Raw genomic sequence first — 25,560 nt, 5'->3', positions numbered from 1 at the left:
CTAATATTTTAAACATTATAAATATGTATTATGGATTAACACACGTTTTTATAAATACAGTAAGAACATACATGATGAAAATGGACTAACCGAAATTAAATTATCAAACAGATGATACAGCATGGATGTTAGTATTGAGGGCAAGTTGGTTACATTGGTAATGTTGGTAGTTGCAATAAACTCTTTGTATACTAACAGCTCGTCCTGCAGGTCCGTATGACCTAGGGCAAGTGCCTTTACAGCGTGTTGGCAACATAGTAAACATTAGTACACGTAATAGACATTAATGACAGCGTAACTGTGACCGGCAGGGGTGAGGATGACAACTTTATGACAGTAGGTGAAAAACGTACAAGTAATCTTGATATTACGATAAATTTTACAAACAACCAGCAAATAAAACATCAACCTTTATCAAGCTCTTAAAGATTTAAGAAAACTACTGAAGACTATAAATAAATAAGCATGTATATTTATCAAGATAGAAAAATTATGTAACTAAAACATCAAGAACTATGCACTTTTGGTAAAACAATACAACCTTTGACAAGTCCACAAAAATTTGAATTTTTTTTCAGGGCAAAAAATCACTTTTTTAACTCCTTTTGTAAAGTCTAACACCTACTCATATTTTGGTAGCATCAGATTGCTATACAAATGAACTATCCTCATACAGACCGTACGAACAGTGAAAAATAAAGAATGAAGGTTACGATAGGAATTTTACTAATAATTAAATTAATATCTTTCATATCAAATTGGTTAAAAAGGAATTAACTTAGTAAAAATAACAATTAATAATAATAATACAAACTAAATAACAATTTAATAATTAAATTAAACTCAAAGATTAACTATAGGCTATAAATCAGATAATAACAAATACTGTATTTTGAAACATAGACTTATGATCGATCATTTTTGGTATAGACAAAGCAGTCTTAATATATTAAAAACTGAAATGTATGTAACATTCCAATTATGAAACGGTTTCCACGAGTTGTAAAGAAATTTAAGAAATAGTTTTCACGACAGTCTGTATTGTAAAAAGAAATTTACAAAACGGTTTTTCACGACAGTCTGTGCTGTAAAGAAATTTACAAAACTGTTTTCACGACAGTCTGTGCTGTAAAGAAATTTACAAAACGGTTTTCACGAGTCTGTGTTATACAGAAATTTATGAAACAGTTTTCACAAGAAATTTAGAAAACGGTTTTCACGAGTCTGTGTTATACAGATTTATAAAACAGTTTTCACGACAGTCTGTGTTGTAAAAAAACTTATTAAATAGTTTTCACGAGTCAGTGTTGTAAAGAAATAGCCAGTAACAGATCCTCTAGAATTTAAAGATGATCTGATTCACAGTGGGGTTCACCTGAGACAACGTACCTACGGGAATGCTTGTATGAGTTCACAATAGAGTCCATACTAGCCCCATCTATCTCGCCTGACTCAGGGCTGTCCAGATCACGCTGTGAGAAGTTGTGTTGGGGCAGACACTCGGTACCGTTCTGATCCGCATCTTGTCCACTGGGCATTACACCTGCATCACAACATCGGGAAATCAAACAGATTCACTTCCCTACATACAATACAAATACATAATGGAGAAATTATACAATAATTTTTAAAAGCAGGCATTTTTTCATGTGCCTTGGTGAAGCAACAATATGTTAAGAGGTTTCAAAATTAATAATTTATGCAAAATTTGGCACTGTATTAAATTATTCACTTCAAAACAAAAATCTTTTTGGTTCAAAGTATAAGAGGAGAATACACAAAATTGGTAGTGATTAAAAGTTGCTCACTCCCCATCCCACAACCAAAACATTGATTTATGACCCATTCATTAATTTTTCTTGCAACGGATGTTCTTTGTTTAACTTTCAATCTCAACCCACATTATGAAAATAAATATGTCTGTTCAAAAATACACAGATACACAAGTTTATCCTAACTTGGGTTCTTCATCTCATACTTATATGTTTTATAGTAAACGGTCAATTTAGTTCAACGTATTACAAAAATTAGAATGTACTTCTTTTTTCATATCTTTATTCTGATAACTAGATGTATCGAAGAATACATCATAAATGAACATTGGAGACCATTAAAACATTTCCTTGTCTCCAATTCATGAATGAAATGTAATTTAATGAATAAAAAACGGCTTTGGCTCTTCACAACACCTAAAAATTATCTAATTTCTCTAAAACTTGAATGGAAATTTAAAACTTTGTGCGTCTGAGTATACTGCGGTTTTTGAAAAAACAAAGTAAGTACCATTAACACATACACTGCTACTTACCCCAGATAGTATTTGAAAAAGTATGTTTCAAGTCCTGCTAGTTTTATAATACTAAATTTTTTAAATAAATCATCAACGTAATCAAATCTGTGGATGTAGACTGAAGTTCTGAGGCGAGTAAGAGATCTAAGGTAGTGGTTTATGTTATAGGTAGGGGTCATCAGCAGGATTCACTTCTGGCTGGTTTATACATTCCAGATAAACCTACCGGGTACAGCAAAAACCTATGTGTCACTTAAGTCTGGGCAACCTCATGGATGTCCAGGAGCGGCACATCACTAACTGCATATGTTGATATATTTGGGGTTTGGAAGGTAGATCAATACATCGTCTATTGCTTTTATCATTACAAATATTTCCTCATAACAAATATGTGTTTTTTGGGGAAACAAACTCAACTCTGCTGTTTTTTTTTTTTTTTTTTTTTTTTTTTTTTTTTTTTTTTTTTCAGTTTACAAAACAGAAAAAAATTGAGAACTTTTAAGGCATTTTATGTTATATGATGTGAAAGCAACATTATACAAGGCATCGAAATTGAAAATCGGATATAGCACTGCTTTTAACTACAAAACTAATAGAACCGCTGAGAAAAACGAAAGCCACTGTTTAATTGTTGTCCTGAAAATCACCTCTACAAACCAGCAAAGTCACCAAATAGTTAATATAACTGGTTTAAAACTTACATTACAAAACCAGTCGATTCACGTGCAGAGGACTCAGTGATCGGTAAGCAACAATGTGAAGTATCCAGGTCCTTGTAAGGCTACACTAGGTGGCCTTATCCAGTTTTTCAGGGCTATGACTCCAGAACTTTGCTTTCTTAATAGGTCAGAACGCACTCACAAAACTGTTACCATTTCCTAGCCTTCTTGGTCACACACCTCATCCGTAGTGTCCTTGTGTTTGGCCTTATATTTCTCAAGATCATGAAATGCACAATAGATTGTGATTTATTTTTGAGTGAATCGTTCAAAGAACAACTTTTTGTACAGTAAAGTCCGATTACATGAAGCTATCCCATTTTTGTGTGGGGGGGCCCGGAACACTTGAGCACCATTTTTATGGCTGCATTTACCGTTCTTCATCCAAACAATAACGGTAAGGGGGAGTATAACTACCACATTGGTTGCAACTAGGTAATAGGTTTACTTACTATCCAATGAAGATGCCGAACAGTGACTTAATGACCATCAAATTTACTAGATGCCAGATGAAATTGTTCCTCAAACTTCCCATTCTGTTGGGTTGTGAAGATCTCGGAAGCAGCCATACTTATATCACCCCAAAAAGAAGACAGCTAAGTCCATGATGAAACCTTTTTTCATTATTGGCACAACATTAGGGTGAAAAAAAGAGACAAGAGCTGATAGCAAAAATGGATAAAATGTTTGACTGACAAGTAGTAGTATTCCTTATAATTTTCGTTTTATATCAAGGACACTTTATGTATTAATCAACCATTTTTATTAATAAATATTGAGTTCTTCTGTAAATAAAAAAATATTTTATTGCAACCTCCGTACTATCAGAGTTTTTCCAAATCCGAGGTAGTCCTGGTTGCTGTTAATAGATCCTTTACTTTATTTTAAAATATAAAAAAGTCCTCTCTCAATCCATCTGTGAAATATTTACAAACCGGTTCAAGCTTTGTTATCAAGTCATGTGGTTCATTCCTTTGAAATATATTTAGTATTCTTTTAAAATATTGTCTTCTGTACATATTACCGCAGTCTATTCTTACAAAAGATAAAACCACCTAATAAAATATTTCATTGTTCCTCCTACCCAACACAACAATGATAAGGTAAAAGTAATCATAGCAAACTAGTTGATAAAATATTAAAAACCCATAATTTTAACTTATTTGCCATAAAAAAACTATTAATTTTATATAAACAAAGCGACTTTATAACATTTCAAAGTAATGAATATTTCCAAAAAGATATTGAATATTTTATACTTTTATATATATTTTAATGTTAGTAAGTACTGATTGTAAGAACAAGCAATATAATTTTACCTAGGATAAAAATATCCTGGGTTTGGATAATAAAATAAATTTCATAAACTGTGATTCTGTGTGAACCAGAAATTTCTTTACTGAATATTTTTCACTTTAGTTTGGACAATCCATTTTTTATAACTGGTAGATTGCAACATTTTAAAGTAGTTTTTATTCCAACAACAATCAGAAAACAGAAATATCTCCAAAGTCCACGCTGTCATTAACATTTTATTGTTAACAGATGGGTAGTAGAGTAAAGAAAATATAAACAAAAGGAGAAGATTGATTAAACGAGTTCACCCCATGAAGTTATACAGTTATATAGCTATAAAATATGATTGACCTTTGGAAAATTATATCAGAGAAATTTGTTTAAATATTTTAGCTGAACAAACTAAAAATCAAAACACTGATGGTGTTGTATTATTAAGGTGTGGGGACTAGAAGCGTAAAATACCCGAGTACATTAAATGCTATCTTATAAATACACAATACACTTAAGAAACCATTTAAAATTGTACCCAATATGTTTCAAAAAGTATATAAAGTAATTTAAAATTACACTCACTCAAAGCATTTTAAACATTTTAAATACCTTGATTTAACAAAATAATTTTTCATCATTTTAACGAAGCTTGGAAAGACTAATTTCTTCACACACAAAATTCTTCAAAAAAGAAAAGATAAGGCAGCTACTGAAACAGATGAGTATAAAAGAATATTAGAAATTCAAGCCAAACAATATCAGTATCAACTAAAAATACAAACAATATTATTTGAATCATAAGTAACTTACGTAATTTAGTTAATAACATATCTAAAATTACTATGACTTGAATTGTATGCTACTCCTAAATAGATAGCCTATGATATTTCTTTTTTGACAATAGGAGCCAGTGCGTGGCTGACATTGTTGTAAAATTGTGCTGTTGCTGTTCCTTCAATAATTGTAAGCTCAGAACCTCATCTTGATACAATCTTGGTAGAGACTCCTTGCTACGGTCAGAAAGAGAACTACACAAATATGTGACAATGAAAAAATACAATTATTTATGTGGTATGATTGGTTGGTTATATGGGTTTCTTTTATTTCAAAAGTGTCCTTTATGAATACTTCCATGAATGCAAAAAATGTAACAACCTTTTTTATAACTTCAGGAGAAATTATCAGGAAACTTGCGTAACGTAACCTGACATCAAATAAAACAGACTGAAGACAAAAATGTAAATTATTTAGATGTACATGATTTCCAGCTTCAGGGAATGATGTGTTTTAGAATTATTTACGGTTTAACCTCTGTTTAAATAGAAAAAACACTGGTTTTTTTTTTATTACATGTTTTAATTTATTGGTCAATTTTTATTACAAAAAAATTCAAAGTAATTATTTCTATGCAAACTTTTTATTTTTAAACACACTTTTTTGACAACGGTTTTTTTTAAATAAATAAAAATCGCGGTACAACACTTTTTCACACACTTGTTTGTGAATGCCAGTTTTGGTAGTTTTTCGTTGTGGGAAACCTTGAAATAAGGAGCCGTGCACGCTAATTTAATAAAGCAAACTACACATCTCAATATAAGCCAATCAGAATGCCTACACCATTTAGTGGCAAAATAGTTAATTACGAATTAAGTACCGTTATTTAATTCACAGTTTTCCCGCTAGTCTAATGACCACCCGTCACAAATCGAACCGAATATTGTTCAAAGTATTAACTCATCAACGGTCTAGATAAAAGACACAGTTAATCTATATCATTTACATATTGGGTGCAATAATAGCCCATAAGTGGGGTTATTTTGCGACGTTAACAATATTGGAACTTAGGGCAATGAAAAAGTTTCAAATTACTATGACCACTTTCCCACCTTGAAATTAGTGTAATATAAATAGATTACTTTGCTTATTTGAGTTTAAGAACATAAATTTACAACAGAGATCACTCGGAAATGGTTTCTCAACACTTGATTTTTTCATGTTTCTTACTTTCTAAGAACTGCCTGATCTTCATAAGTGAGTTGATCCCAATAACTGCTCAGTATTACCAAAGATTTAGTAGAGCTACCATAAAATGTTGTATGTACCGGAAAGTAATTTTAGCACCTGCATAAGGTGTAAAAGGCATAAATAAGATTTGTTTATTCTAACACAAGAGGAAAGAATGAGCACAGGCCAAGAAATGCTAAAATTTTGTAAATCAAAATTGTGACTTTAGAAACACTTCAGTTAACATAAATTGGAACACCTCATTCATGAAAATAAATTTATCATTCATTAAATAAAATTTATTAGTACGAAGTAAGTCCAAAAAGTGAGTATCATTTCGCTAAAATGCTGTAGTAGAGCTACTATCAGTACTTTGTGGGTGTAGACGTTTTTTATCAGTGTATGAACTCCACACTGACATCATTACAGATGATCAGCCTTGCGTTAATTGTGACTGTTTAAAAGCCACTAATAATCCTGCCGACTTCGAGTTAAGGTCTTGTTATTATCTTTTCTAATGTGAGGCAGGTGAAAATCAATCATCGGACTACCCTGACACATTGACCACACTTAAATGATGTGGTCCACCAAGCGCAGACCGACACTTGTCCCCCGAAATGGGAAACACAGTACTGGCCTCGTCAGATTAAATTATATAGAATTATAGGTTTAAGTGCAACTAGTAATGGAATAATTCCAGAGGGATAGGCAGGCAATTCAATGAAGAACGGACTATATCCACAATGAAAGATGAAGTGGGAGGTCTTCTGTAATGGACAATGACTTTGTTGGAAAGTCAGATTACAGAAAACAGATAATCCACATTGATAACGTTGAGTCTCGAGATCTTCAGGCATAAGATTGTTATTGATCATTTAGGTTATCACAAACTGTGCTGAATCATTGGCAGGATTTTCATTTCCCCAGGATGACCAAGTTTTACATAAGCTGATCCCCCACTACGACAAGTGCCAAAACAATGGTACTAACTGTGTTGAGAAATAGTTTGAGGGCTACTATCGTCCAAGTAACAATCAATTCTTTAAACAAATGTTTGTGTTTCTATTTTAAAATGGAATACACCTTCCAAATGTTCCTTGTAAATAAATACCTTTACTAACACAGTGCAGATCATCCACTGTAGAGATTTAAATTAGACATTTAAAGTCTCTCTATAAATAAATAGAATTTACAATTTCATAACTTTTCAAGTCCATGATATTTTACAAACTCTTTTTGGTTAAATTATTTATCATATCATATCAACTTTTTATTAAGTTGTTAACATTAAACGCAATTTAGTTATAATAAGTTCTCAAAGTGTGACAACAAATAATAAAATATTTAGCTTATATTAAATATTTCATATATTTCTGTCACTTAATAAAAGGTTTATATTTTTGTGTGTGTGCATATTTTGATTATACTCAGATATTTTCTACTTTTTCTGTTATGCATACAATTATTTGTTCCAGATTTGGTAATTAATGACATTTCCAGAGTTGATGCATAGCCTATTCTGGATGTTGATACCCGTTGGGCCCTGGGATGTTAGCTTTTAAAATCCCGTAAATTTTCTTCTTTTTCCTTATTTGCTACTACATAGTGTTAACATTAAGTAGCACATACATATATATGTATAAATATATTCTTCAAATAACCTACATATCAAATTTTCTAGAGAATGTTCATCTCATCTGAGATCATCACCAAACCTCACAAAATAATTTGATGTAAACTTCAATAAGTAACTCAGAGATTCTTTTATTTTATAATGCTATATTTTGAAAGTTTTAATACAAAATTACCCAGTCAAATGAATTAACCATGAATTTATTGCTGGAAAAGTACAGAGCCATAAAGATCTAACCTGCATTTTGAAAATGTTCTAAATTCAGCTAGCTCATCACAATTGTGTTCTTAGTGAATACCATCAAAATTCCTACAGTGATGAATTTATTATTTTATTTACAAGTACATTATTAATAGCAGAGGTTCCAATACTGATCCTTGAGGAATACCACTTGTGATCAGTCTTTATTTTATAATTTTACATTTTAAATTTAATTCATTGATAGTTAAGTTACTAATTAATTAATTTTATTACTATAATTTGAAAGGCACTGATGACACAAGAGCAATAAAATAGTATATATCATAGTACAATGAAAAGAATATATTCTTAATTTTCATGAATACAGATCAAATAGATATATCAAAATATCAACCTTTAAAAAACCACTTTGTGATTTCTCTGTAGGCCTAAACATCCAGTATGATAGGCCAGTGTTTTATATTTCTTTTCTGCAATATGCAACATTTAAAAAATAATGTTTCAACAATATCATGAACATTTAATACAGAAAATAATTGTAATACAGACAGATTGTAAAATACAAAATAAATTACAAAGTTAAAAGATTACACAACACAGTGTAAGTATTCCAAGATGAAAATGTAAGAATCACATAAAAAACAATGAACAAGTGAAAGTGATGATATGAGTAATGCCTCAATAAAAATTAAATGATGTAAAAGGAGAAAACACAGATAAATGAATAACACTTATAAAACAAATGAAGAAATGAATATATCAACTACGTCTACACTCACAAAACTTATAACTCTTTCTGAAACTGAGACACAAATCCAAAAATGTGATTTACCTAAGGATGGCAACGTGAATACGGATGCAAATAATAAAAATGTAATCAACCTCTCTTCAAAAATCCTGAATGAAGCGGAAGTATCAGTCTTATCCAAGGGTTTAAAACTTTTCTGTGGCACAAAAAATCGGTAAAGCACTGGATTTCGTAACTGGAATCGAGTCGGCTGTTTCACAGTTACCTGAGGAACAGGGTGACCGGATTCGTTGTGAGGCCAGTCTTTTACTCAGAAAAATTCCTCCACAAAACCCAATTTGACAATAGACGAGAAAAAAGGCCAGGTCGATCCTTGGGAAAGACGACACGGTCAAAATCTTTACCTGCCAACAAAGGCAACGCTACTGTGGTACTTGACTCAGTAGCGTATAAAGAAAAGATTGCGGAAACTTTAAATACTATCAAATATACAGTTTTAAATAAAGACCCGACTGATTCATTTGAACGCAAAGTAGCAAACACCTTAAGAAAACATAAAGAATTTTTTACAGATAAATTTAGATCTAAATTAACTCCTCACCACTCCAAAATCCCCCATATGTATGGCCTTCCCAAAATCCACAAACCTACCATCCCTCTCCGGCCCATCATTAGTTCTAGTGATTCACCTTGCAGGGAATTGTCTAAAGTCCTCTTGGACATCTTAACGCCATTGGTAGGAAAAACTGACTCTTTCATCAAAAATTCCAGGGATTTCGTTAGAGAAGTCAAAATCCCTAAAGTTGACTGAAACTGACAAAACTGGTAAGTTTTGATGTCGAAAGTCTATTTACAAATGTACCAGTTCCAGAAACTCTCGGAATTATTAAACCACGTCTCAAAGAAGAACCAAACATTAAAGGATAGAACTAAACTTCCCCGTGCAGTAATTATGGAACTGTTAGAACTATGCACTCAATGCAATTATTTTGAGTTAGAGGGTAAAATTTACCGTCAAGATGAGGGGATGGCAATGGGTTCTCCACTGTCTCCTATTTTCGCCAATTATCTTTATGGAGGGAATTCCGAGCGAAAAGCTTTGGCTTCAGCTCAGTTCAAACCGAAGATTTGGTGGAGGTATGTGGATGATACCTTTGTTAATTTTTTCTCATGGAGACATTGAATTAAATAAATTTTTTTTGAATCACATTAATAGTATTTCTCCTTCCATCCGCCTCACAATGGAAGTGGAAGTCCAAAACAAGCTTCCCTTTTTGGATGTGTGTGTATTAAGAGATAGGGATGTCCTTAAGACAACTGTTTTTCGAAAGATAACACACACAGGAAAATATTTAAAATTATCATTCCAACCATCAAAAATCTGTCAAAGAAGGAGTAGCCTACTCGTTGTTTGATAGAGCAAAGAGCTTGTGCTCAAATAAAGATGGACTAAAAGAAGAATTTAAGAAAATTGAATCGGATCTCAGAAGCAATGGATACCCTCAATTAGTAATTAATAAGTGCAAACGAACCAGAAGAATCATTCCTGAGTCAGAAAAACAGAATTTTGATAAATTTGCATTTATGTCAATCCCTTATGTGCCGGGATTATCGGAGAAAATTAGAAGAGTAGGTAGAAAGTACAACATTAGAACCGCGTTTAAAACACACAACACTCTTAGACAAAGTCTCGTAAAAACAAAACCAAAAAATCCCACACAGGATTCCAAAAACTGTGTTTACAGTATAAAATGTAGCTGCAAATAGGGAATACATAGGCGAGACAAAAAGACCACTAAACGTAAGGATAAAAGAACACAAAGAAAACACGAGAAAGGGGTTTCACAGAAAAGTCAAAAATTGCACACCATTGCTGGTCCGAAGACCATCATATGAATTGGGATGAAGCCCACATAATACATCGGGAACCACATTTCTTCAAAGGAAATTAATTGAGGCAACATACATTAAATTGGCAGACCAACCAATCAGTCAACCATCAGTCGAGATTAGGCCGCTTTGGTTGCCAATTCTAAAAAATGAACTAAAGAGAAAACCAAAAGTATCAAACGGATCGGATATTTTGTAATAAACCAATGCGGAGTCACAATATGGTTTTAAGAAGTTCATCTCGCATGAACCAATAATAACGAAAGGGCCCATTCCTGTCCCCCTTCCCTTGTATTTCCGCCATCTTGTTTTAGCCAGCCGTCACGAATTACCATTGGCTAGTCCCTCTGGTCAGCCGTAGGTGGTTAGTAGACGAGTGAAGACGTATTGTGACCTGTATTCCGTAGTTTAGTTTTAATGATTAGTGTTTGGTATAGTTTTGTGTTAGGTGCATGTCTTTAGAGTTAGTGAAGTTGACAAACAACCATGTAGGTTGTGATTCCTGACTTAGGCGTGCCACAACGCTTTAGTAAGATTTGTTTATTTTAACCTAGTTTGTAATTATGTATTAGGTTAGTTCTTTACCTGAAGAAGAGATCAGATTGCAGATCTCGAAACGTAGTGTTTACTGTTTTCTTGTTTCACTGAACGATGGCAAGTGTTCTATAAGTTCCTTATTTTATGGTAAAATTCGTTATTTCATTTAGTTGTACAAGAAGATATTACTCTTCTGTGCCATAAATAATAATATTAAACAAAAACCAACACGTTATAATACATGTACTTACCTTAAGAGAATTTCTTTTGTTAGAAAAATATTTTTCTTAAATTCTTGAGCATTTCACTACTATTTACTATTACACTGAATACTATATAGTTCAAATTTAACACAACCACAAATTTTTATTAAAAACCCCATTTTAAATTTTAAATATAAATATGTATTCTTAATCAAAATGTTCTCATGATCAGGACTATTCTAAATATGATCAATTTCAATTAAATATTAATAATACAAAAATAAAATATCCAATGGGTTAACAACAAATAATAATATAAAGCAAATTATAGAGTAAAATTCAAAACTAATTACTGTACATAAAAACAGTTTAGGAAAACAATAGACTCGTAGCGCTGCACAGTGCAGGATACATTCAGCTGATTCTTCCACTTCTAAATACAACACTGCCATCTATAGAATGTTAGCAAAAGGTTTTTAGAAAACTAAACAAAAACTGTTGGTAAAAACATTCAGTAGATTAGTATAGTAATGAGTTCATGCTATCTACTACACACAATTAGGAATAGAATTAAATTTCCCTCAAAATTAAAAATGTCAAAGGTATATCCACTGCATAAGCAAGGGAGTAAGCACGACATCAAGAACTATAGACCAATCTCCCTTGTGCCCACTGTATCAAAAGTTTTGGAAAAAATAGTTCTCTCTCGAGACTGTTAGAGCACCTTCAGCGTAACAATCTGCTGCCAAAAGGACAACATGGGTTCATCCCGGGCAAATCGACTATCACCGCCCTTGCTGAGCTCATTGAGTGTATAATTGATAATATTGAGTCTGAAAATACTGTAACAACTGTTTTTCTCGATATGAGTAAAGCATTTGACTCACTGTCTCATAAGCTTATTTTATACAAAATCAGGACCTTGGGTGTCAGCGGTATAGCCCTGAAATGGTTCGAAAGCTACCTCTCTGGGCGACAGCAAATAGTTGAGCTGAAACACACAGCTAAGGGCTTGACGAAGGCTCTTCATTCACTTCCACAGTATGTTAGAAGAGGAGTTCCGCAAGGATCTGTGTTGGGACCCGTCCTATTCATTTTATTCACTAGTGATCTAGGTAAAACACTCGAGGCTTTTAGTCATCCTGTATCATACGCAGATGACACAGCTCTTATCACCAGCAGTTCAACAGCGGAGTCACTAGAAATCAACACGTATATATCTGTTAGCATGGCCCAACAATATTGCCTAAATAACGACCTTGTTTTCAACCCATCCAAAACAAAACTCCTTGCACTAGGCAGACATAAAGACCACATATCAGGCCCACCAGATCTAGAAAAAGTGGATGAGCTTAAACATTTAGGTATGATATTAGACCAAAATCTTACATGGAGTTGCCACATTGATTACCTTAGCTCAAAGCTCAGCTCTGCTCTCTTTGCTCTCAAAAGGATAAAAGCTACGGGCACAACATCTGCTCTAAAAATAGCCTACCACTCTCTCTTTGAGAGCCATCTTCGGTATGGAATCATCCTTTGGGGGAGTTCTTCAAATGGTAATCTCCAGAGGGTACTAATCTTGCAGAAGCGGGCCATAAGAATCATGGCCGACCTCTCTTCCCGAGACAGCTGCAGAGAATCTTTTACTGAACTCGACATTCTCACTGTGACTTCAATCTACATCATCGAAGTCATCATATATGCTTCCAAGCAAAACTTCCCGAGAAACAGTGAGGTGCACAACTACTACACTAGACAGGCTCAAGCTCACCGTCTACCAGCTCATAGAACAACGCTCTTCACCAAAAAACCATCATTTGCTGGAACCAAGCTTCTGAACTCCCTTCCTGATGCCATCAAGACCGGCAACGCTAAAACTCTAAAAAGAAGACTACACAAGTGGCTGGTGAAGAACTCTATCTACAGTCTCGATGAGTTTTATGACATTCTCAACTCCTGATTTGTAATGTTTTTGTTGTTAATTTTTGTTCTTTCCTTTCAATGTTATGTTTCATAACTTATTATTTTTATTATTGATTGACAACTATTCTGTTCTTGATGATCATGAATAAAGCTTTCTGTATTCTGTATTCTGTATTAAAAGCAAATTGCTTTGGCGACCTGAGCTCGACAATTGAAAATTTCTTTGGGAATTTTCTTCTGGGAATACATAATAACATTTACCTAAAAAGTGTTTAATTAAATTGTAAAGTTATGCCCAACTTTTTTAACTCAAATGGGATGACACAAAATAATACCTCAAATTAGATGGGATGACACATACAGTGATATCTCAAATTAAGTCAAATGGGATGACATAGTGATACCTCAAATTAAGTTAAATAGGATGACACATAATTAATACCTCAAATTAAGTCAAATGGGATGACATAGTGATACCTCAAATTAAGTCAAATAGGATGACACAAATTAATACCTCAAATTAAGTCAAATGTGATGACACAAAGAGTGATATATCAAATTAAGTCAAATGGGATAACACAAAGGGTGATACCTCAAATTAAGTAAAATTGCACTGATACAAAGAGTGATACCTCAGATTAAGTCAAATTGCAATGACATATAGAGTGATACCTCAAATTAAGTCACATGGGATGACACATAGAGTGATACCTCACATTAAGTCAAATTGCAATAACACATAGAGTGATACCTCAAATTAAGTCAAATTGCAATAACACATAGAGTGATACCTCAAATTAAGTCATATGGGATGACACATAGAGTGATACCTCACATTAAGTCAAATTGCAATAACACATAGAGTGAACCTACCTCAACATTATTAAGATCAAATTGCAATAACACATAGAGTGATACCTCAAATTACAAAGTCACATGTAACTTTAACAAGATATTAACATTTGAGTTACAAATAAAAATATTAAATATGGCATGTGTGTGCGTATTACTAAAAATGGTAACATTTAGTCAATCTTTCAAAATATGATAATATATTAAATATTCTTTCAGCAAATAATTGACAACCTATTAATTTTAAAGAACTGGAGCTTAAAATGGCATTTTTAACTAAAAATTTAAAAAAAAAAATGAAATTAGCCTAACTAATTACAAGAAAAATATTAAGTCCCTTTTAGACTTGGTTAGTTAAAATATTTTATCTTGCAATTTTTTGCCCTTTCGTGACCAGATCATAAATTCAGTTTACATTAACATCACAACCATTACATCCAATGCACTTATGAAAATGACAGTCTAAAGGTGGCGCTTTTGTCATACTTCTACAAAAACTATTGTAGACTAACTCATCTATAAATAGTAATATCTTAATGATTTTGTTGGTTATTATAATTTTTAAAACATATACCAACAATTATTTTTAATCAATATTTTTTTATTTTTCAATTTATTAGTAACTTTGACATTTCTATTTTGTCATAGTATTTAATTGTTAAAACATGGTTAAATACTTCTAAAGACCATTATTATTGTAAGAAACTATGCATATACTCACACAAAAATTGAAAATTAACATTTGATACTTTTAAATAATAAAGATGCATGGTTTTTACTAGGGGAAGTGACAATATAATATTATTTTTGATTACTGCTGGGTGTCTGCATTGTTGTACAGTAGCTCTGAGCTTGAATTAGGTATTACTTCACAGGATGTTTTTCTTTTTTTCGCCAGAAGTGCAGATTGAAAAAAAAAAAAAAAAAAGAAAACCATTCCTTAAGATAGTGACTCAATTCAAACTCAGATCACTTAGAGCTTATAAATAATAAATAATTAAACCTTCAACGCGGCTAACGCCTATAGACGCGGAACTGCCGATGCTTTAAACGCGGATAACGTCTACAAATGCAAAAGTTTTACTTTTGAAATGGCGAAGAATTAGTTACTAGAACTTCCGTATAAGAGCAGATCGATGTTCCTTTCGACTGTCGGGACTAGACAAAACGCTTTGTCACCGTTGGTGGACTTTGTAACGGTATCTACTCGGGTTGAAAGCAATCGCCGCCATTTTTTGTATGGCCTGTGACACGGCATACGCCTACAGACGCGTTCGTTTCATTCAGCTGTTTAACTACGTGTTTGTTGGTCGTATGTTGGTTATATTGTTAAACAAAGTGTTTTGAATCAGTCCGTTGTTATTCTAAGTGTTTTAGTTTGTTTTTACTAACATTTAGTTTAACTTTTTGTTATAATGACTAATCCAGATGATCCAAGTTTTGACGAATGAGCGCATTTTTGGTATATTATGTGTAATATTTTTTTTTTAATTATTTGTTTTGTATTTTATACCAGTTTCAACATACAAATCCAGTTTATTTATTCTAAATAAATGAGGTTTATAAGAACAATATTTGTTTCATTTCCCTTGTAGGCTATCGTATAAATAAGTTCCTTTGTGTTGAATTTCATATTACTACATTTCAAAATCTTATTTATTTTTATGCACTAATTATACAGAAACTTCATTTACAATATTATAAATACTCATACTCATTTATAAATACTCATCATAAATAACCTGTATAAATGTAATGTAATCTGTCAAATAGTGTTCCTATGTACATTATCCTGCAATGCAGTTTATTCAAAATTTTAAATGTTTTTGTGCGTATAAAATTCTCAAAAATATGTAATATTACATGTTTATTATTTTTTTCTTATAAAGGTAATACCAAGGAATATAAAACAAAAATTAGCATTGGGAAATAAAAAAAAATATTTTTTTTATGTCTTAGCGTTTGACAGTAATTTAAATTAGCGCTTTAAGGATTAAATATCAAATTACTGGGAACAGTGGAAATGGGAACACAGAAATAAATCCCAGCAAACAATTGTAGTGGAAGCATTATCGTGATCAGACTACTACTAGCAGCTGAGAGGGTTATAGGTGTTATCTGACATATAGCGGTGACCTTGACGAGTGCTACTTAACCATACAACAATAGACACCCAACAATAATTAAAACTTATAGTTTATTGTTGTTGCCTACAGCAAAACGTCATCTTTATAATTAACAATTAATTACTACTACGCAAATATCTTCAAAGAAGTGTTTGAAAAAACAACAATACAATACAGCAAACCATGCAAACTAACATAAAAGCTTAATATCTTACGGAAAAGGCATTCACCTTGAAAAAAACCTTTAAAATAAATATAATAATTTCTGAAAATATTTTCATGTCTTGTTTAATATTATATGCAAACCAAACAGAAGTAAGGGATTAATGTGGTCAAATTAAGGATGTCAATATATCGCTGCAATGCAGTTTTAGGACAGATATTGTGGTGCAGAAAACTCGGGTCTGCCAACTAGGACCAATCAGAGACCTTCAAAGAGTTCAAATATTTGGTGAATGTGAAAGTAACAACCGGAGTGACAAAAGAGGAGTTTTGCGTTTTTAGCCTTTTGCTATCATCCTCTTGAATAAAACAATGTAACATTTCAAGGGATGGAAATGACAAATAAAGTCATAGAATGTTGTAAGCGAACTACTTTTCTCATGTGGAGTAATATTTCCTTGTTCTACATAGGTGCTGGGTGTCACATGGTCTTGTGACAGGGAAAACCTTGTGTTGGTTGCTGCTGATGTGAGCCAATTTGTGAATAATGCAAACAAGTTTTTAAAACAACTAGGCCTATACTATTTAATAAATGTTTAATAAACAGATTTTTTAAATTTAACAACTTTTTATACATGACAAAACATTGTAAAAAAACAAACAGGTTAAACATATAAGCAAAGCTAATGTAACTATAACTTCCTAATTTTGTATGTATGTACAATCTACAATTATTAAGCACCTTGTAACTTTTGATGACATAAAAATATCCTTTCTCGATTTAAAAATAATACACGATTACAAGTGGAATTCATACTCTCACTCTTAAAAAAAAACATGACCAATTAAAAATGTATAATATTTCATTCTTAATCGTGTAACTGCTCAGTAATTCACATTTATAAAAGTTAATTCATCGATGTAAGAAAAAAAATTAGCTAGCCTTCTACATATCATTCAGATTTGTTCATGTAAATAATGAATTGAATTATAAGCACTAAATTCTATTTAAATAAGTAACACTTAACATAAATTATATTTAGCTTTCAAAATTAATTCAGGTTAAGTAGAGAAGGCCTAGTCTGTTCCAAATTTAATAAATTTCTTAAAATTAAATAATTTACTACACTAACTTTATTGAATCTTTCCTAAATAAAAGTCTAAATTTAATTTTGATAACTTAACTGCAATTTTAAAAGTATCTTTTTATATTGCATCAATATTAGGTCTAAGAAGGAAAATAATTTTATTGCAAATATTGTAACATAACAACCGCCATCTTGAAAATCTATACAAGAACCACCTTTACACACATAATCTGGATCTCACTATTATAATACTAGGCTAATTGGCAACGTTACAACATTTTGTTAAGTAGAGTAATATAATACAGGCAAAGCAAAATTGAAGCAGTACTTACCAATAACAATGAACGGCGACGTGGAAGTAATCTATTCAACTTGGTTGGTCTCTGCAAGCGATCTTGCTGATGATCTTCATCACTATGTATCGTTTGTTTAGACCGGTAATCTTAAAATTAAATGTCTTAAAGAAAACTTCAAATATATATGATGTTGGAATCGTTTAATAAACTTTATTTTCTTGATTGGTCAATTATTGATTGGCAATTGTATCCAAAACGGAATTCAGAATCATCATAGTCTCATACGACTACGCCTTGTCGGCCATTTCCATTTCATTATCTTTCGATGTCGTCACGTCATGACTACACGAGCGCCTGAGTGGCAAAGTGCCAATCATGTGAACTTCTGTAATACCAACAATTGTTTTTCCATAACAAGAATTTAAAGTTATACTATACATAATGTATAAAATGTAAACGCTATAATATTGCATAAACTACAATATACTATTTTCTTACCAAATTGTTTCCGTCAGACCTTATGTTGGGTGTTTGGACTCCTGGAAAAGTGAAATGTATTTTTCTGTCATGGAATCCAAAATTCCCATTTTCGTAAGATGCCTGTTGTGCTGTTTCCGATAACAGTACAATCTTTTGGACTGTATTGAAGAGAACAGGGCGTATAGACTTTGTGAGACTCACTGATATGATGGAAAATTTTCTGAAAACCCATCAGCTTCTTAGATGAAAGTTTAATTTGTTAACTGTTTCCATCTACTTTTCCGGCATTATCATGAAAATTGTAAAATAATTACAGCCGCATTTGAATCATCACTGATGACAACATGATTGTACAATACCTCGTATTTTTATTTCTTCCAAGGGAGGGCTGTTTTGATCCCTCTATACTCAGGTATAAACAGATCTAGCAACATTTAGAAGCAATATTTTGGATCGATTGAAATTGCTTAAAAATAGGTAGAAGAACTTGTTCTCGTGTGTACTTTTAACCTTTGTAATATAGATCCCCCATCTGGGTTTATTAAAATCCAGCCAAGAGTGAAGAAATACATTCATACCAGTACATACCTATGCCGAGTGCTTAGAAAAGCGACAAGGAATTTCCTCCAAGTCGGTAACGATTTTAGTTACCAATTACAGGAACAGAATATCACAGATATTATATGTCCCAACACACTTGTGCAGCCTTGAAACTACGCACATTAACCATTCCTTTTTAAGACGTACTTGGGTGATTTTGGATCTGCCTGCTATACTATAGAACAGTTGCTATTCTGTTATCTTGTTAGCAAATTTTACTCTGATAGTTTCACGGCTGATAGTTTACATTAAACTGATTCTTAGAAATCGTTAATAATCGAGAACTTTTTAAGGGTTAAATAACCATATAAAAAGGTTTTGTGTGTACTTAATGACCTTTGACTCTAAATGTCATCGCTGTTAAATGTATGAAAGGAATGTGCTTTTTTTCTTTTTATTCTACAAGTGTATATTTCAGAACAAAAACTAAATAAAAGTGACTGTTTATGGCATAATAAACTCAGCTTGGGATGTACAATTTTTATCTTCAGTTGAAGTTTTATTGCAGAAATCCAATATAGCTTAAGCATTTGTGAAGGAAACAGAATTTTCCCGGACATTTACCATCGTTCAGTGAAACAAAAAATCAGTAACACTACGTTTCGAAATCAGCAATCTGATCTCTTCTGCAGGTAAATAACTAACCTAATACACAATTACAAACTAAGTTAAAATAAACAAACCATACCAAAGCGTTGTGACACGTCTAAGTCAGGAATCACAACCACCATGCTTGTGTCAACTTCACTGACTCTAAAACATGCACTTAATAAAAAACTATACACAACACCAATCATTTTTGTATTATCGTGTTGCTCCACCATGCTTACAGATTGTGTCTAAAACATTGTAGTGCATCTGAAGACACAATGAGAATACCTCTTCACTATACTGTACTGTATTTTGTAATGTAGTGTCTGATTTCGAAATGATATAGAGTTCATTTTGAGCTTCTTCATCATCGACTTTATTTGGATTTCTTCAGGTGACCACGACTCCAGATTCTATGAATCAAGTCTGTTTCAGCATCAGATTCCAGACAATGTACTAAGAGGAAGGTGCACTAAACTCAACATTCACTTTAAATTATAATACTCTTATTATATTCTTGTATTGGCAGAAATAGATTATTTAATGTACGTTAGAATGGATGAAGTGGTGAATTGTAGCTACTTCATTACTAAAAAAAAATTATGGTTGCCTGTAAAGTCGGTTTTACGGGCGAAGATTTTACGTGACAACGTCTTTTTCTCGGTAGAATATTTATTGATATGAATATTATTAAATTGCACAATAGGAACAAGGAATTGAATGAAAATAAGAATTGCACAAATTTTAACTGTAGAAATATATTTTGTTTACTAAAACATTGTACATAATTTGAAAATAATTAAAATTTGTTATTGTAAATGGTAAAGTTGAATAAAACATTACTAAAATTGGAATTTGAAATTCTTGCTAAACACACTTAAATTCTAACTCCGCGCGTGGTGATTGGTCGGTTTAGTTCGTTTGTTTGGTCGCACTGTTATGACAGGTTAGAGGTTATAATTTGTTATTTTAAATGTTTGACTAGCAATACGCGCTGTTTCTTCTCAATCGACTGAATTACGATTGATTGCAGAGTGATTTAAACTAATAATTTACTTAACACTATCAACATTTGTCAATAGTATGACATAACCTATAAACTCAGTTTCTCAACTTTTGTGTCAATCTAACAATTAATCAATCAATCATAGTTTACGATAATGAAATATCAGTGTACAATTATTTACCTTTATTGTTGTAGTTGTTGTAAATGACGAATCTAAGCACTCCACATTTTCACGAATAAACATAGTTATCTGCTTTATCCCGTGCGGCGGACCCACAGTTATCTGCTTTATCCCGTGCGGCGGACCCACTGGACGGGCATCGTAACGTTACCGGGCGTTACACTTTTTCATGAGTGACTCCGAGCCGCAACCTACTTTAAGACGTTGTCACGTCAAAAAACATTTAGTAAGTATTTTAGAAAAAATATTTTTATAATTAACTTGACCTGAACAAATTACCGAACTAAAAAGTTAAAAATTACATCCAGAAAAGGAAATCTCATCACACCAATTTATAATTTTACGCACAGGTGTTTAGGGTTTTAATGACAAGTATATCAGTTTGTCTTGTTAACGCCAAATGTATATTAACAGTCGTTTGTATTGGATGCTATCTTGTTTGTAGCCCATATAAAAAGAACGATCATTTTGCTTTTCAATTTCCTGTTGTCTTAGAAAGACTGTGTAACTGTACACGTGTGTCTTATACTTACAGTAGATTACCGGCACCGGAAATACCTTAATATTAGGCAATTCATTGGAATAGTTGCATTTTGCCTGAAGTAGAGTTTTCTGACCAACCTACATGTACGATAAATGACGATGGGAGAAAGTAGACGCATTTTGACACTTGTCAGAGCTACTTAAGAATATGTTGTCTTGATCAGGAAAAGGCTGATACTACTACGACGCCGGAAATATCAATGACCGGAAGTAGATTAAATGCTTGAAAGTAGACTTTTTTTGATAAAAGAAAACTTTTTAAACCTACGTATGTATATATTTTCTAATTGGAGCAACAATACAAATGTTAATAATATAGTACCTGAAAATTCTTTAGGCTGGAAATAGACACTTTTTGACTAAATCATGCTTCGCAAACCTACCAATGTATGTATTTTATTGGTCGGAGCAACAATGCAAACGCTACTAAGGCACTGGAAATAATATAGACTACAAGTAGATTTTAAGGGCCGGTAGTAGACATGTTCTGACTAAAGTGGGCTTCTCAGGAGAGTGTGTAAATATATTTTTTATCATGGAAACTTTATAAACTCTAATTAACGCAGATTCAGAAAACTTTTAGTTTTTTATAAAAAATCACAAAGTTTTAGTACGTACAGTATTTTATTTTTTAATTTTAAAGAAGTATACAATAAAAGGCATTTGAATGTGTATTAATTATACTTTGTTGGATTTGAACAGTTTGATGTTTGTCCCTTAAGTATGACATGATCCATCATGTACACCATGTTACTCGAGGTTTAGCAATAATGTTGTATGTTACACTCAGTCAAAACATAAAAAAGGTCCTTGTTCTCCTAGGTTGTCTCAGGTGTTAATTATTGTTCCAAAATATGCTTGCAGTATTGTTTTATTAACCATGTTGAAAGACTATTGATGCCATATGAATTCTTTGCTTTTAATCCCAACATGATGCTTCTAGTCTGTAACTGAATAACCTTGGAGATGGATGAAAACTTTTCCTTATTCTCCCAAACCAAAGTCATTACCTCCTGGTACAAAAATAGTTTCCTTGGGGTACATTCACTGACTATCATTGAAATAACATGTCACAAGATACTTTGGGGATAGATAATGGCACAATAACACTACACTCCATTTTAAATGCATTAGACAGCATGATACACCAATAAGTGATGAGAATACAAAATAGCAATTTTCAGGTACTGCATTATTAAAAATTGATACATTATAATACTGTACTTTTAATTAAAACATTGCAGATCCACTATCTCGATCCTGAGAAGTTTTGTTCTCAGATATAGCACACAAAAAATATGCAAGAAAGTGATATATAATATTAAAAAGTGCTTATCATTGATCATGATCACAATTAGGTATGAAACTTCCCCTCAAGAGCTGGATACAATGTATCTGGACAGGTGCAGCAATCCCAAGGAACCCTGCTATCCAGATCCCTTCTTTTCTTGTCTTTTATTTTATGGTTACCACAACTCCTCTGTAACTGACTACAGAGTTTCCTCTTCACATGATCATGACAAAGGGATGAATATCTCCGGATCCTTGAGTGAAGACTTTTAAATGAGCTTTCGGAGCATCAGGCACCACCTCAAATTAATTTAGCCTTAGAACAATAACTAAAAAAATTTAAACTGTCGCCAACACTTAAAAGATTAGGAGAATAGAGAACTACCCAAACTAAATGCAATAAGTTAAGGTTTAAAATCAGAGTGGATGAAGTGTTTCTAGAACTCGCACTGGTGGTTCCAAAGTGCTCTTGTGAAGCAGATTACCTGAAATAGACAATCAAAAGTTGGGAGTACAATCAAAGTGACCAAACTTCAGCACACATAACAGAGAGGCTATCAAGACCAGGCCCCGAGAGAGAGAGAGAGAGAGAGATGAAGAATGGGACCTGTCCAAACGGTGAAGGGGCCAAAATAGTGTGATAAAAAGACCTTGGGGATGGGAAATGCCCTAAGCATAGTAATTGGCTATGGCCTAAGGAGTGGACACAGCCAAATGCCCTCAAGGTAAATTGGCCACTCCATCCTCGGCTGAGGCACCGAAAAAGGCCAGGGATGAGGCTCAAGCTTCTGATGACAAGTACAAGAAGGTCTCGTTCAAGGACATCTGCATTACAAAAATGGGAATTCCATAAATGGCCATCTCGAGACTAAGCTAACCGAAGAACAATGCAGAAATCCTCGAGGATCCATGTATGGGTGCAACTGGACCCGTTGAAGATGAAACTACTATTAATTTTTTTCGGAAAATTACTGAGCTCGTCACAGAACTGATTTTCTCTTGCATCAATAATGTTGCCAAACAATGGCTGGCATTAACTGTGGGATGGTTCATACCACTTGGTGATAGAACCTGACCACTGGACTGAAAAAGGACATTATGAAGATTACAAGTGTGTTGTTTAAAAAGCACTCCTTAAGCTTCGAAACAGCCTCCTCTAACAAGTCCTAGGCACAAATGATTTGATCTGCAACAGAAGGTATCAGATCCCTTTGAGTCCATAATAGAAGTAATGAGTGGTAGGATGACAAATGTTGTAGATATCAACTGTATATGACTTACAAGGTGTAATTTGTCTGTTAATATGACAACTATCCACTGCAACAAAGGAAAGGTTGAACTGACAGTGCATATCAAAAAATTATATGGATATTGCACGGCAAGCCAGATCTAGGAGCCATATCATCAAACCATTTCTAGAATCCTTTAAATATTATTTTGATCTGGTATAAAAAATCACTACAAAAGTTAACGAAAACAAACCTGGATAGTTAATCAACTAAAAGACAGGAATCTAATCGTTAGAGATTAAAATAATAATAATAATAAAAGAATAAAAATAAAAGAGAAAACAATAGCTCACAATTAACTGATAAAAATACATCAAAAAACTGCTTACTACGCTGTTTTTGACTCTCATCTTAGCTATTATCTTTCAGTATGGGGCAGTTCAAGCATGGGAAATATAGACCACTTGTTTTTCAGAAACAGTGTATCTGAGTTCTGACAGGTTTACAGCCCAGAGATACTTGTTGAAGAGCCTTTATTGAGTTCAATACTATCACTGTAGTGTCTCTCTATATACTACAAGTGATAATGTATGTACATTGTAACAACTTGACTAGGGGTAGGGACCTGCATACATATAACACACGCTGGGCTGAAAACTTCAATTTACCAACACACAGAATGGCACTGTACTCGGAAAAACCATCTTACATGGGAGCTAAGCTGTTCAACATCCTGCCTGAAGAAATAAAACTACAGGAAGAGAGCATCCCTTTTAAGATGGAGCTGAAGAAGTGGTTGGTGAAGCACCCGTTTTACACAATTGATGAATATCGTTGATTTTAATTTAATTGAATTTAAAGTCGAAGATGTCTATGCAGCTATAATTAGTTTAAATAACAGTACATGCTTAGACTGTTTTGGTGTAAATGCTCCAATCTTGAAATTAATGTATGTGCTGCCTATATTTGTGAAGTATTAACTTACCTATTTAATGAATGTATTAAGTCTGGCATTTTTCCTGATGTATTGAAAGTTAATAAAGTTATTCCTGTACATAAGAAGGGGCCTAGGGATCAAATCTGTAACTATAGACCAATTTCGATAATTCCAGTTGTGTCAAAGGTTTTGGAACGCCTACTTCACAAGCAGGTAGTTTATTACCTGGAAACTAATGGGTGAATTAGTAACTGTCAATTTGGGTGTCGGGCCAAACGGAGCACTACTGATGCAGTTCAGTCTTTTGTAAATGACTGTTTTGAGGGTTTGGAACTGAAAAATGCTGTTAATTTTAGATCGTATGACCTTTCCAAGGCCTTTGACACGGTCGACCATAGGATCCTAATAAGTAAGTTGAGCTACTATGGTTTCAGTCAACTTGCTGTAAATTTTTTCAAGTCATATCTCTCCAATAGGAGTCAATATGTTTATTTAAGTGGTTCTATTTCTGAAACTCGCCCTGTTAATTATGGAGTTCCACAAGGCTCCATTTTAGGTCCAACTCTATTTATTGCATATATAAATGATTTGCCTTCTAATCTTGGCGAGAGAGCGGTGTAAGCACTTATTTATTTACTGATGACCTGGGGCTTACAGTCAGCTCTAAATCAGATGTTGAATGTAAAAGTATTGTTGGTTCTAAGACTTCAATTGTAAACGATTGGTGTGCAGCTAACAAGT

The 25,560-nt window shown here is 32.9% G+C and overlaps 1 protein-coding gene across 5 annotated transcripts in view; it reads right to left on the bottom strand.

Moving 5' to 3' along the window:
* LOC124366412 (cyclin-dependent kinase 12) overlaps positions 1–18,288 on the bottom strand; it is a 68,100-nt gene extending 49,812 nt beyond the window's left edge. For 3 of the 5 annotated variants that reach the window (XM_046822943.1, XM_046822947.1, XM_046822948.1), the window contains exons 1-2: positions 17,999–18,288; positions 1,390–1,543 (exon numbers count right to left, since the gene is read on the bottom strand). In XM_046822943.1, coding sequence (XP_046678899.1) covers positions 1,390–1,538 — 149 coding nt within the window. In that variant the 5' untranslated portion in view covers positions 1,539–1,543; positions 17,999–18,288. Of the gene's footprint in view, positions 1–1,389; positions 1,544–4,908; positions 5,009–17,998 lie in introns of all 5 variants that reach the window. The other 2 variants (XM_046822946.1, XM_046822944.1) reach the window with 2 other exon arrangements.
* Positions 18,289–25,560: the final 7,272 nt, after the last annotated feature.

This window comes from Homalodisca vitripennis, chromosome 7, assembly GCF_021130785.1.
Source record: "Homalodisca vitripennis isolate AUS2020 chromosome 7, UT_GWSS_2.1, whole genome shotgun sequence".
NCBI lineage: Eukaryota > Metazoa > Arthropoda > Insecta > Hemiptera > Cicadellidae > Homalodisca > Homalodisca vitripennis.
Note: the sequence above shows the minus strand (reverse complement) of the source record. Positions and strands in the feature narration are given on the sequence as shown.